Source organism: Onychomys torridus, chromosome 6, assembly GCF_903995425.1.
Source record: "Onychomys torridus chromosome 6, mOncTor1.1, whole genome shotgun sequence".
Lineage (NCBI taxonomy): Eukaryota > Metazoa > Chordata > Mammalia > Rodentia > Cricetidae > Onychomys > Onychomys torridus.
In genome coordinates this window covers 67030382-67044646 of record NC_050448.1, presented here as the reverse complement: position 1 = coordinate 67044646, position 14265 = coordinate 67030382, and the positions used below count along the sequence as shown (strand labels likewise).

At 45.3% G+C, this 14265-nt stretch overlaps 2 protein-coding genes across 45 annotated transcripts in view; one reads left to right on the top strand and one right to left on the bottom strand.

Moving 5' to 3' along the window:
- Nucleotides 1–373: 373 nt before the first annotated feature.
- On the bottom strand, nucleotides 374–12534 carry C6H1orf43 (chromosome 6 C1orf43 homolog). Of its 4 annotated transcripts, none has more exons than XM_036191413.1 (7): nucleotides 12204–12534; nucleotides 11741–11842; nucleotides 7794–7911; nucleotides 7527–7583; nucleotides 5314–5408; nucleotides 5171–5229; nucleotides 374–1218 (listed from the first exon to the last, which is right to left on the bottom strand). In XM_036191413.1, exons 1-7 carry the CDS (start codon nucleotides 12267–12269, stop codon nucleotides 1023–1025), a joined length of 693 nt encoding a protein of 230 aa, XP_036047306.1. In that variant the 5' UTR covers nucleotides 12270–12534; the 3' UTR covers nucleotides 374–1022. The 4 variants fall into 4 exon arrangements, with proteins under 4 accessions (XP_036047306.1, XP_036047307.1, XP_036047304.1 ...); XM_036191414.1 differs by having other exon boundaries at nucleotides 7527–7580; XM_036191411.1 differs by having other exon boundaries at nucleotides 5314–5480; nucleotides 12204–12533.
- Nucleotides 12535–12753: 219 nt separating this feature from the next.
- The window catches only part of Ubap2l (ubiquitin associated protein 2 like), a 53990-nt gene continuing 52478 nt past the window's right edge, over nucleotides 12754–14265 (top strand). For 25 of the 41 annotated variants that reach the window (XM_036189566.1, XM_036189568.1, XM_036189573.1 and 22 more), the window contains exon 1: nucleotides 12854–12949. The gene's annotated coding sequence lies outside the window, so the exon portion shown is untranslated. Of the gene's footprint in view, nucleotides 12950–13238; nucleotides 13322–14265 lie in introns of those variants that run through there. The other 16 variants (XM_036189572.1, XM_036189537.1, XM_036189549.1 and 13 more) reach the window with 4 other exon arrangements.

Here is a 14265-nt window from a genome sequence, read left to right as displayed (position 1 = left end):
TCCTGGTTCTCCAGCTTTCTATTAGTGACAAGGCCAGGCTATCGTGAGCAAGAGCCACAGAGTCCCTATTTCAGGATTTCAGACTACCCGCAAAGTCTAGATCCAGACACACAGTCCAACCAGTTTCTGGCAGCAAAGCTTCACACCCTATGTCCTGTAAGGGAAATGCAGACCCAGATCAAATGACCGTTGTTCTAAAACCCACTTTAGATGATTCATGACCGGGAAGTGGTGGCGCACCTCTAATCCCAGCACTGGAGGCAGAGGCAGGTGGATCTCCATGAGTTCAAGGCCAGCCTGGTCTACAGAGCAAGTTCCAAGACAGACAGGGCTACATACAGAAATCCTGTCTCCAAAAGAAAAAAAATCATGGTTTTTCAGTAGTTAACTTTATTAAATAATTTGTAAACTGAGACTAACACACTGACATTAGAGGAAATCACTTCATGTTGTCTCATCACCTTGGCATAGGTGATGCCAAGTGCCAGAACATTCCTTTTACTTGTCATAACAGTATTGGGTGAAGGTGGGACAAATCTTTCCACTTGAGGAAAGTCATGTTCATACACCTGGTTTAAAGGGAGCACCAAATTCCCAGAGGACATTATACCCACTTCTTCACTCCCTTTTCCTCATGAGGCTCTGCCAGACTTTTCCACCAATCAATCTGAGATGCCCTAAACCCAAATATGTCTATTCAACTGAGTGCAATAGGGTAGACATAGCAGACATCAACCTCAACGTACACCTTTGGGACTAAACAGCATTGAACAGGGTAAGTGAATTACAGCCAAAAACAAGTGAAGATACTCAATGAAGCTTTGACAGAAACATTAATGACACTTGAATTCAAATCCAGAACAAGTGCTACTGGGAGACAATGAGTTCCTAGCCAAAACTTGAAAATGCCTCCTAAGAAAGGGCTGGGGAGCGACCTTCAGACCCAGCTCTGTAGGAACTCTGGGAGTCTGGGTCTGCTGACCAGAGATCCTGGAGCTGCACAGGTGGCATCTGCAGCTCCATCACAGAGTACTCTCCAGGGTATTGTAGTTGTCCTTAAAACTCTTCAGTTCCAGGAAGTGCTTAGGACGTTTGCTCTTCTGACTGGAGGGGAGGTATGTGACCTGGATGGTTGTTGGTGACATGTCAGGTGACTGAGTTAGGTCTTTGGCTGCTGATTGGTGTTGTCTCTGAGAGCTCCCAATTCGTGCTTTGACCCTGAAGAATACACAGAAGACATGGACAGAATGAGAACTAGCAGAAAAGGGGCTGGAGAGATGGCTCAGTGGTTAAGAGCATATTGTGCTCTACCAGAGGATCAGAGTTCAATTCCTGGCAACCATGTCAGGTGTCTGTAATTCTAGCTCCAGGCCAGAACCTCTGCTTATACTTACACAGAACTAAAACCAATAAAAAAATAAATCTTCAAAAAAAAAAAAATCTTAAAAACCAAAAACAGAAGAATACAATTCAGAAATTATTACACTCCATAAATGCAGCTAAAATAGTCTCTGATGTATTTTACCAGTGGCTAAGCAAGGCACAGTGACCCACACCTGTAATTCCCGGAGACAGAAAGAGCATCACAAATTCAAGGCCAGTCTGTCTATATAACAAGTCTGTCTGACTGACACAATCACACATACCGAACCCTCCCCCTGCCCCCCAGAAACAAATAAAAAACCCAAACTACTCTAATCCTTTTTGGGTGTGGAGAGGGAGAGGGGACAGAAAGGGTCTTGCTATGCAGGCTAGGCTGGCCTTACAGGAAGGGGGCCATCACACCCGGCTCCAGCAACACCATATTTAATGAAATACACAGGAAACCTGTTTCCCAGACAGGGTTTCTCTGTGTAACTCTGGCTGACCTGGAACTTACTCTGTAGATCAGGCTGGCCTTGAACTCACAGATCTGCCTGCCTCTGCCTCCTGAGAGCTGGGAAAATATATGCTTCAATTTTGCTCAGTACAATCTCAATGTTGTACAGCCAACTTTCAAAATACTTTCCACTTTACAAAACTATGTTTATGTTGACTAAATAATACTGTCTTATCTTCCCAAGTCTAAGCAACTACCATTCTATATCCTGTCTGAGTCTGACTACTTAAATCATGTAAGTAAATCAGCATTTATCTTTCAAATAACTTTTCTTTTCTTTCCTTTTTTCTTTTTGGTTTTGGTTTTTTGAGACAGAGTTTCTCTGTGCAGTTTTGGTGCCTGTCCTGGATCTGGCTCTGTAGACCAGGCTGGCCTTAGACTTAGAGATCTGCCTGGCTCTGCCTCCCAAGTGCTGGGATTAAAGGTGTGTGCCACTGATGCCTGGCTCCTTTTTTTTTTTTTTTTTTTTGTTTGTTTGTTTGTTTGTTTGTTTTTGAGATGGGGTTTCTCTGTGTAGCTTTGACTGTCCCAGAATTTACTCTGTAGACCAGGCTGGCCTCAAACTCAGAGATAAACCTGCCTCTGCCTCCTGATGCTGGGAATAAAGGCATGCACCACCACACCCAGCTCAAGTGAATTTTTAACAGGTTTCCTGCGTAACTTCAAGATTTTTTGTGTATATGTGCTTACAAGTTTATGTTCACTGCACATGTAAAGGAGCCCAAAGATGTCAGAAGTTGGTGTCACATACCCTGGACTGGTCACTGTGAGCCACCCAATAATAAGAAAAAACCCAGATACTCCAAAAGAGAAGTACTTTTCACAGCTAAGCTTCTATCCAGCTCCTAAAAGTTTATTTTTAATTTTTGCTTTTTATGATATGTCTGTGTGAATGTAGGCTACCTGTGTGTGTGGGTGCCCTTGGAGGCCAGGAGAGGTGATAGATCCCTTGGAGCTTAAGTTACAGGCAGTTATGATCTGTCTGACACAGTTGCTGGGAACTAAACTCTGGGACTCTAGAAGAGTCGTAAGTAACAATCATTCTTATAAATGCTGAGCCATCAGTGATAGAGTGCTTGCCTAGCAAGTGCAAGGCCCTAGGTTCGGTCCTCAGCTCCGACAACAAACAAATAAAAAAATAAATAAAAAATGCTCAGCCATATCTCCAGACCCCTTGTCTAACCCTTAAACCAAATTTTCTTTTTTAGCTTTGTATGTTATTTTGGTTTGAATGAGAATGGCCCCCAAGGGCTCCTATGTTTAAATACTTGGGTCCCCTCGTTGATGGAACTGCTTTTGGGGGATTAGAAAGTGTGGCCTTGTTAGATGTGGTATGACACATTTCAAATGATTTACGATTTACAGCATTCCCAGTCTCTCTCTGCCTTGTACTTGGGCATCAGGATGTGAGGTCTAAAGTGCTCCAGTGCCCTGCTGGCCTGTCTGCTGTCATGTTAACCCCCATGATAGTCATGGACTCCGAACCTTTGGTCCCAGTGAATTATCACAGCAACAGAAAAATATCTAAGTCATATGTGGTTGTTTTCATTACTGCTCTACACAAAAAAGACAGTAGAAACCATGTATTATTTTTATGGCTGTTAGCTTAAATTTTAAAAAATGGTTTTATGTGTATGAATTTTTTTCTTGTATGTATGTATGTGTACCATGTGCATGCCCAGTGCACAAGTAGGTCAGAAGGCATCAGATCCCCTGGAACTTGAGTTTATGGATGGCTGTGAGCCATCCTGTGGGTGCTGGATTTTCAACAGCAACAAGTGTTCTGAACAGCAGAGCCATCTCTCCAGTCCTGTTATTATTACTGTCCTTTGATGTTGACACAAAGTCTCATCTCACTAGCCAGGGAGGCTGTGAGTTCCTTATGTAACGAAGGATTACCATGAACGTCCAGTCCTCTCATCTCTACCTTCAGTGCTGTTTTCAAGAGTGCAGCACTGTGGCCAGCTTTCTGCAACACTGGGGACTGAAGCCAGGGATTGGGCCTGTTTGGCAAGCACTCTGCCAACTGAATTCTATCTCTAGCCCCTGGTAACTAACTCTAGATCGACTTTCCTTTTTCTTTTTTCTTTTTTTTTTTGTTTTCGAGACAGGGTTTCTCTGTGTAGCTTTACGCCTTTCCTGGAACTCGCTTTAGAGACCAGACTGGCCTCGAACTCACAGAGATCCGCCTGGCTCTGCCTCCCAAGTGCTGGGAATAAAGGTGTGCGCCACCACCACCCGGCAACTTTCCTTTTTCAATATGCATGCTCATTCACAACTTGCCTAAGTGGCACAATGAGGCTGTTTTAAAACATTCACCAGTCAGATTCTTTTAAAAACACCTCAAAAGCAGACTCTTCCTTGATGTTCTTTCTTTAAAGACAGGGTTACACTGCTTTATATGGTTAAAAAAAAGTTGGGTAGAATTTAATTCTCATTTATTGGACCAAGGCACAAAAAGAGGACCCTAGAATAGGAGGAATCCTTAAGTGCTAAAACTTCATACCTTTGCTAGCTATACCATTTTTTTGGAGCTGAGGATCGAACCCAGGGCCTTAGTGCCCTACCACTGAGCTAAACCCCCAACCCCTAGCTACAGCATTTTTGACATTAAAAAAAGATGGTTATTTACTGTGTATGGTTTTTTTGACTGCATGTATGTCTGTGCACTACATACATGCCAGGTTTCTGTGGAGGCCAGAAGAGGGCATCAGATCCCGCTGTAACAGGAGTTACCAATGGTTATGAGATACATGTGGATGGTGGGTATCGAACCCTGGTCATCTGTAGGGCAGCTAGTATTCTTAACCTCTGAGCCATCTCTCCAGACCTTTTGCTTTGGTTTTATTTTTTGAGACAGAGTTTCTCTATGCAGCCCCAGATGTCAAATAATTAGCTAAGTAGACTAGGTTGCTCTCCAACTTACAGAGATTTTCCTGGCTTTCCCTACTAAGTGCTGGTATTAAAGGCCTGCACCACTACATTCAGACCACTTGACATTTTAGTGGGTCAGACAAAAGCAGAAACAAAAAACCCACAAAATAAAAATAGCAACCAAAATATGCATACAGAGAAGAAGTTTTTCTTACTAGCCTGTAGCACAAAATATCTGCTTGTTAATTCTGATAAGTTTTGTGTGAACAGTCTAGCACTTCTGTATTCTTTTATACTTACTTTGTTTAGAGACAGGGTCTTGTTATGTAGCCTGGGCTGGCCTAGACCTTGAGATCCTTCTCCTTACTGTACTTCTATGTCTAAGTAGCCCTCTATGACATGCCCCACCGTACTTACACAGTGGCCAGCTCACTTAAGGCCTCCTGATACCGCAGATATTCACTCTGGCCGAAGACCTTAGAGAAGAAAAAGGAGAATAAGTCTCTTTGTCTGGAGCTTCCATCCCTTTAGTTCTCTGAGGGAAAGACTGTCCAACTTACCCCTGTCCCATAGCGGGCCGTCTCATATCCGTCCAGGAGGGTATCAATAAGCGCCTTACGTACACCCTTGAATGGAGTGCTAGTGCTTCGCAGATCTAGCAAGTAGGAGCGGAAATTCTTACCCATTAGAGAACAGGGATGTCGGCCTTCAGCATGAAATGGGATCTCTGAGAAGACAACAGCATAAGGGTACCTCTTTTCCTTGTCTTTTTTTCTAGTTAACTTCCAAACTTAGAAATAGCTCTGCCGGCAGTGGTGGCACATGCCTTTAATCCCAGCACCTGGGAGGCAGAGCCAGGCGGATCTCTGTGAGTTCAAGGCCAGCCTGGTCTACAGAGTGAGATCTAGGACAGGCACCAAAGCTACACTGAGAAACCCTGTCTCTAAAAAAAAGCCGAAAAAAGAAATAGCTCTAATTAAGCTGGGCAGTGGTGGCACACAACTTTAAACCTAGTACTCTGGTGGCAAGGGCAGACAGATCTTTGTGAGTTCGAGGTCCTGATCTACAGAGCAAGTCCCAGGACAGCCAGGGCTATACAGAAACCCTGTTTCTCAAAACAAAAAACAAACAAATATATCTTCAATTATCATCATGAAAACCTCTATTTTGCAAAGTTAATATACACTAATAAAAAGACTACATCTAACAACAGTTGAAAACAGTTTCTAATAGAATTAAGATCTGAAGTGGTCATTTGGATGGTGGCTACACAATTCTAAGCTCTATGCATTAACATCCTTTTTATACTGTTTCACTTGGCCATCTTGGCTTTAAGATATAAGATATAAACTTAAAGATAAGAACATGTAAGTAGTCATATAACATGAAAAAAATCTATTAATGATCTCTTGTGGACTTAGTGAAAAAGCATGTTCTATCATTCTTTTGTGGGAAAACAATTTCAGCACTCAGTCCATCAAACTAAAGGTCTCAGTAGAAAAACTTAAAAAAAAAAAAAAATCAAATGCGAGGTGTAGTGTATTGACATACACTTATAATCCCAGCATTTGGAAGGCTAGGGCAGGAGGATGCTGAGTTCAAGGCCAATGTGAGCTATAACCTATCTCAAAGAAAACAAAATAACAACAACAATATTCCCAAACCTACAACTGTAAGATGGGGGCTGAAGAGCTAGCCCAGCAGTTGGGCTGTACTGTGCTTGTGGTAGAGATGGGTTTAGAGGCTCACAACCACCCAGAATTCCAGTTCCAGGGAGCTGATACCCTCTTTTGTCCTCCTGCACACACACAGTACATACAAACTCATGCAGGCACACAATACATACAACATAAAAACAGTAATTAAGGACAGAGTGTGGTGGTGTATGCCTTTAATTCCAGTGCTGGGGAGGCAGTGGAGTTGTGAGTTGGAGACCTGCCAGGGCTAACATTGAGATCCTGTCTTAAAAATCAAAACAAACCAACGGTTTCCTGAAACAAACAAAAACCAAAACAAAAGAAACCATGAACTGAGCTGGGAATGTAGTAGTTCAATTGTTTGTTTGCTTATTTAGCATACCAGAAGCTCTGGGTTTGGTAACTAGCACCAAATAACCTGGGTGTGGTGGCAAAGTGCCCACAACTCAGCACTGGGAGGTAGAAGCAGGCGGCTTCCTCAAGTTACAGTTCAAGGTCATCCTTGGAAACACAATGAGTTTACAACTATCTCCAAATTAAAAAAGTAACCAAAAACCCAGACCAAAGTAAGTCAGACTCTTGGAAGAAGAAATAATTTACCACTGGGCTGTGGTAGTACACCACTTTCATCCCAGCATCTGAGAGACAGGCAGGTGGATCTCTGAGTTTGAGGCCAGCCTGATCTATAGAATGAGTTCCAGGACAGCCAGGGCTATTAAGAGAGAAACCCTGTCTCAAAAAACCAATAATTAGTTAGTAATTAATTATTCAAGGTGATTTATTTCTTTTTTTGGGACAGCATCTCTCTATGTAGCTATCCCTGGATGTCCTGGGACTCCGTATGGTAGATCAGGCTAGCCTCAGAGATCTGCTTGCCTCTGTCTCTTGAGTTGTGTGATTAAAGGTGTGCACCACCACACCTGGCTATCCAAACTGATTTCATTTAATCTAGTACTTTCAAAACTCTAGTAAATTCCTTCTAGCCATGATGTTCAAAAGGATAAATCTTCACAAGGCGCTCACCATTCTGTTCCCTAGGTTTAGATTCTAGAGTACACCTTTATCAGCTCACTTACCCGAGGCACGGATGGCATCTAGAGCTTTCATCCTGTACAGATAGTTGTAGCAACCTGCTGGAAAAAAGACCAGTGTCAGGTATTACTCTCAAAACACCCCAAGATTACAGTAAGTTAACAAACTGCCTTCTTGTAGCTGCCATATACTCAAAAACTGAGGACTATGGGTGGTTGTTGCAGGTTTTGAAAATTCTAAGAGTAGAGGAGTTCTAAAACTGTGGGACTCCTCACTGTCACTGAAACATCCACCAAGAGCTTGTTACATACTTTGAGTCCCCTGGGTTTCCAGCTGCAGTAGTCTCGTATCATCATCTGCAAGGAGCTGGGGTTCATACTTGATATCCTGAACCCTGGAGAGTCGAATATCAATCTCCTCTTTTAAGTCCTGTACATTCAGAGGAAACAAAACAGCATCATTACTTTGTTTTCTGCTCCCTAACAATCTGTAACGGGTCCAGAGCATGTAAACTAAGATGAAACAGGGAAATCTAAGAATGGGCTTGGGATTCTCTAACATATACCTCCAAGCCAAATCTCAATCTCTCTTTCTGAAACACGGTCTGTGTAGCTTGGATGTCCTGAAACCCACTATGTAGACCAGGTTGACCTCAAATTCATAGAGAACTACTTGCCTCTGGAGTGTGGGGATTAAAGGAGTATGCCACCTCACCTAGCTTTTCTCTTTTGAGAACTTACGTGTGTGTTTGTATATGTGTCTGAGTTGTACATGCACCTGAAAGGTTGTGCATGCACTGTGTCCTCCTCTATCTCTCTCCCCAACCCAAGGGCTTGGGTTTTCCCATGGAGGCTGGAAGCCAGCAAGCCCCAGCAATCCTTTAGTCTCTGCCACCTTCAGAGCTGAGGTTACAAGGGTACAGGGGACCTCTGGTTTGTAACATGGCTGGATCAGAACTCCAGTACTAATGATTGGACAGCAAGAGCTCTTAACCATTGAGCCATCTCATCAGCTCCTAAGCTAGATTTTTTTTTAACTTGCCAGAATTTCTTTAGTCTTAACACCAACATTATTTCTGGTTTTAAGACTAAGAAGAATCTTGGTAGGATGTTCTAAAGAACTTCCTGAGTTGAGAAAAAAAATGAACCATGAGAAGTTATAATCCATTCTAAAAGTGCATAAAGAAACTTGTATGTATATGATCTATAATAGTTCGGAGACTATTCCACATGGTGTGCCACAACGACTCTGAAAGCTAAAGCAGGAGTCCAAGTTCAAGGTCAGGGTGGGCTAAATCGAGTTCCAATCCAGCCAGGGTTGCAGAGTAAGCCCTTGTCATGAAAAGAGAAAAGGTATTAAAAATCACTTCATGTGTCAGTCCTCACACATTCAGAATCAACTACCATTACCAGTTTTGAATCTGTCCAACCTCAGGGGATACCAGAGCCCAAGGAAATAAATTTGTTCTATTCTAGGAGAGAATCTTGGGCCAAGGATTAGACAGCTACATGTACATTCTTACTACATAATGTTCAACCATTTCCCCAAGTGGTTTTGTTAATTTATACTTTTAATACCAATGGGTAAAGATTTAGATTTTTCTCTCTGTGTGTATGTTTAAATTAAAGGAACTTTGGCATCATGTAGTCTAGAAGACACAAATAGCTAAGCTTTAACTTGTCATCGTGTCCTTTCATACGGCCCAGTGGAAAGAGCACTGCTGACACTCCAGTCCCCTGCGTCTCCTGTCGGCCTGGCCACTACGCCTCAACAAGCACACAGGAGCCAAGACTGCTTAAGGAAAGAACACACACGCGTCAGCATCAGCTCTACCATTACCTGCTTCTCCCTGAACAGTGATTTATTGGCTCCCTCCTACGTTTAGGACTAGTGTGAGTGATCACTGAAATACAGCTCCAAAGTGTCAGAAACCTTGAGATGTCTAGTCGATCAACAAAGGAAGCACGTTTTAACCAACATAAAAGACAAACTGTGGCAGTGGTGTGAGAAATTCAAGGCACCACAAAAATACAGAGAACGTTGCATTAAAATATGTAAGGTGTGTTGGGTGTGGTGTTTCAGGCCTTTAAAACCCAGTACTTTTGGGAGGCAGAGGCAGGTGGATCTCTTCAAGTTCATGGCCCACATGGTCTATAAAGTGAGTTCCAGGATTGCCAGGGCTGTTACACAGAGAAACCTCATCTTGGAAAAAAAATTTTAAAGAAAAAGTAATATGCATTCTTCTCTTGAGGAAATAACTTTTAAACTAAGATCTAAACTAAGAGGCTAGGTATTTCTATGCATGCTTGTAATTCTCAGGAATTCAAGGCCAACTTGGACTACATAGTGAGTTCTAGAGGTTAGCCTGGGCTACAAGAGACCCTAGTCTCAAAAAAACCACGAAGGAATGAATGAGGCAGCCAAGTGAAGACCGTTTCAGGTCAGTGACAGAGCGTGCAGTTATGAAATTCAGTAAGTAGAGCTTGATGCTGGTAATGGGAAGTTGGTAAAGTCAGTTGTCTTCGACTAAAAAGCGGGAGACTGAGAAAGTAAAAGTATGATGAGGATGGCAATGGGACATCAGGGGTTCTGGTTTAGAATTGGGGATGTTATCTCAGTTGGCAGAGGGAGCTTGGCTAGCATGCACCAGGTCCTGGGTTTAATCTCCGGCACCACATAAACCAGGAGTGGTGGTGTACACCTATAACATCTGTACTTGGGAGCTGGAAGGAGGAGGGTCAGGAGTTCGACGTCATGTTTACCTACATATCCAACTCTAGACCAAGACACAGGAGATCCACCAACCACCAGCAAAAAGACTTCAAAGGAAATGGGGACAGGCCAGCCAGTCTATCCAAAGTGTCTCCAAAATTAAGGTAGAGAGCAACTGAAGAAGACAGAGGATACCACACCTAGGCCTCCACACAAGCACACAAAAGACTTATGATTTACCTTATATTAGGTTTGAGATGTCTATTTGAAACCCAAGTTTTAATGTCAGGTGACAGTTATATATCCTAACAAGTTTCTCAGAGAGACCAAGTTCATTAGAAGACTTTCCTTGGAAGGAAGAGGCAGGCAGATCTCAGTGAGTTCGAGGCCAGCCTGGACTACAAAGAGAGTTCCAGGACAGCTAGGATTGTTACACAGAGAAACCCCATCTTGAAAAAACCCAAAAAACCCCAAAAAGACACTTTCTTGAAAGCCACAAAATGAAGGAAAGTCCTTAAGGAGAAAGTTAAGATACTACTAGATTACCTTTTTTAAAAAAAATTTATTTATTATGTATACAGCATGTATGCCTGCAGGGCAGAAGAGGGCACCAGATCTCATTACAAATGGTTGTGAGCCATCATGTGGTTGCTGGGGATTGAACTCAGGACCTCTGGAAGAGCAGTCGGTGCTCTTAACCGCTGAGCCATCTCTCCAGCCCTACTTTTTAATTTTGTCTTTCAGACAGGGTTTATCTGTGTAGCCCCAGCTGTCCTGGAACTTGCTCTATAGACCAGGCTGGGCTTGAACTCACAGAGATCCACCTGCCTCTCTCTGCTTCTGGAGTGCTGGGATTAAAGGTATGCACCACCATGCCCAGCATGATTGTTCACTTTTTAAATAGTCCAACGTGGCATATGATTTTAGTAATCTCAGCACTTGTACGGATCAGGCAGGAGGAATGCTTTGCCTGGGTTACACAGTGAGTTAGTTCAAGGCCAGCCTTCATACATGTATGTCTCAAAATACAAAACAAAGAACAAAATTAAAAAGTTAGTAATTTGCTTCCTTCCTTAAGCTTGACGAGAAAGGCGGAACTAGGTGATTAATGTTTTCCCCTCTTCCTTCTTGTAGCGTCGGGGATAAAACCCAGAGTCTTATGCATTCAAGGCAAGCACAATGGGCATCTTCAAAATTCTGCAAAGGCAACTATTCTTACAGCTCTAGACTGAATTGTAACCATTCCCAACATCATGCTAAAATGAAGCAACATGAAACACTTGGTAATTTAGAATGAATATGAGAAACATTTTACAGCTGAATTGGTTTAGTTCTTAAAGTACATGTTGTGCAGCAGCAGCAGCAGTATCAGCAGCGATCAAGGGAGCCAAGTCCACAGGCAGTTACTGCTTAGACAGCTTAGTTTGTGAAGAGGAAAATGAAAGCAATTGGACATAAAAACATATGAATAAAGTTATCTTTTAAAGTCAGAGAGAATCTCCTTGTGCCTAAAGAATCAGGTTTACCTTGCACCCTAAGGACCTACCTTGGGAGCATTGTGTCCCACAGGGACATGAGGTCCTCTTCTAGATTTCATTGCAAATCGCATGATTTGTCTCTTCACAAAAATAAACAGCAGTACAAATACCTGCCCCAAAAGATTAGAACCACCTTTAATAATAAAATAAAAATATTAAAAAAAAAACATTCAAAATCCCTGGGTTTAGGCTCTCAGGGCAAGATGCTGTGGGATAAAACCTGAGGATAGGGGTGGGTCCAGGGCTAGCTAGCAGCAGGGAGGCGTGATCCCTGGGCCCTAGAATTTAAGAGGGAGGGATCTCAGCCAGGGGCGGGCAGCTTTGACTTAGCGTTCTCAGGCAGGCTACCGATACAAGTCAAAAGCCAGGGCACAGAGCAAGTGGCTGGAGAATGGAGTCAGGGACAGCTCAGGAGGAGGGTCTCGACTGGGACAGACGCCACAGAAGGAATGGAGTGGGGGATCTCCTCACCAGGCTCCCGTATGCCATCACAAGCACAACATTCACTCCGGACAGCCAGTTACTGCTGGACGCCATGGCCTCTGTCCACGAAGACCCGCTAGGCTGTTCCCACCGCGCTTGCGCGTCAGCCCAGGCTCAGCCCAGGCTCAGGGCCCCTAGGTTCCTCGGAGCTCTCCGGCCATTTCCATTTGGTCTTGAGGCAAAACCAAACTAGAAGTGGTCAGAAAACATGGTGGATGGGGGTGGGGGTGCGGGGGAGGCGCTAGTCAAGCCCAGCGCCTTTCCGCTCCACCCCCTGCCACGTGACTCACGTCTGCAAAGGAACCTGGGAGTGCCGGGCGTAGAGACGCGGAATTACGCCGGTAAGAGGAAGTCCGGGAGTCACGTGGTGGGGGCGGGGCCGTACGGGGCCGGGGCGGGGCCGGGGGCGGGGCCGGGGGTTGGGGTGGGGGGGGGGACGGGCGCGCGGAACGCCGGAGCAGTGTTTCGTGGCGGGGCGGCGCGCGCACGCTGACGTGCGCGGCCCCTGCGCGTCACGTGCTGAGGGACGCAGGAAGGCAAGTGGGAGGGGGAAGGCGCGAGAGCGAGCGCGAGAGGGAAAAGGAGGGAGGGGGTGGGGGAGGAGGGCATCTGATATCACGTGACAGGGGCGGCGCGGCCCGGGGTGTCAGTGTGGAGGAGACTGAGGTAAAGTTGGGAGCGCAGCGGCGTTGGCGGCGGCGGCGGCGGCAGCGGCGGCAACGCGGCGGGGCCGGGTATTGTCCGCGGCCCCTTTAAATCCGCGATCCCCCTTTTTACCCTCCCTCCTTTCCCTCTGTCCCCTCTGTACCCCCCTCCCGCGGCAGGCCCCCCCCACGCTGTGTGTTTTCCCGCTGTACACCCTTCTAGTTTTGCGAACCCGGGCGTCCAACCTCCCCCCCCCAACCCCCCACCCCCGTGTTGGCCGCCGGAGGTTTTGTTTATAGTTGGGTTCGCGGCCTACTGGGCCGCGCCAGAGCCGGGGCCTCGATTTGGGAGCGTGGCCGGGGCGGGGCTTGGGGCAGCCGGAGGGGGGGGTCATGCGGCTAGAGCCTGAAGGGGGAGAGCGAGAAAGAGCGCGGGCGAGCGAGGTCCGGGCCCAGCCTGAGGTAGGGTTCTCTCCTAGGGCCAGTGGGGCCCACGTCTATGGAGAAGGCCTCCTCCCTTCCCAGCCCTCTGTGGGCCTCTGATCCGGGTCCGGCCTGGTCTGGGGGCGAAGTGGGGGGGGCGATGGGGTGGAGCTGCCCCGAACTCCCCCATGTGGCCCTCAGTTTGGAGTGTGGAGGCTTCATTTGTTCCGGGTGGGAGGTAGAGAGGCGAATGGCCCCATGGGCTCTTGATGTGGCGCGGAGGGGGGTGAGTCTCCCATCCTCCGCGCGTGGGCTTCTGTCCTCTGTTCGTTTCCAGCCTCTTTGTCAGCTCCTCTTATTACCCTGCCTTCGTTCTTACCGACCCTGATCGTGGAATATATTTTTGCTGCTGTCTTTGGCTTCCTGTTGTCTATACTGCAGTTTTGGGTACCCAAGCCATTATATTATTTGGGAAGCTGGATGTGGAGGCCCCCATGGGCTGTATTACGCCTAAGGGACGTCACTATATCACTAGGCATTTGTTCATTTTTCTCATAATGGGAATGGAATTCCAAATTTCTTGAGACCCTTCACCGGGTGGACAGCCCCAAAATTGCTGTGCAACGTGATGTCACAAACAAGAGACTGTTTTTCCACGATTCTTAAAATTTAGCCCCCTCTGGTGTAGGTTGTTGTGGAAAGAAAAACACCACAGTAAAAGGCCATTTTGTTGTTAACGGTTTTTTTTTTTTTTTTTTTTTGCCTTTGACTCAACTGTGATTATTAAATGGAGAAATCCTTTTTTGTCTCCACCTCCCATTTTCTGCGTTGGGGATATCTGATGTGATTTGCTGGGAGGGGATTTGGATCATTTTGACAACCAACATCACTAGAGATTAAAACATTTTGGATGTGTATCTGTTGATAAAACCTGTGTTGTGGTCCTACACCATTGTCTTTACTTATTAGATTACCCCAATGAT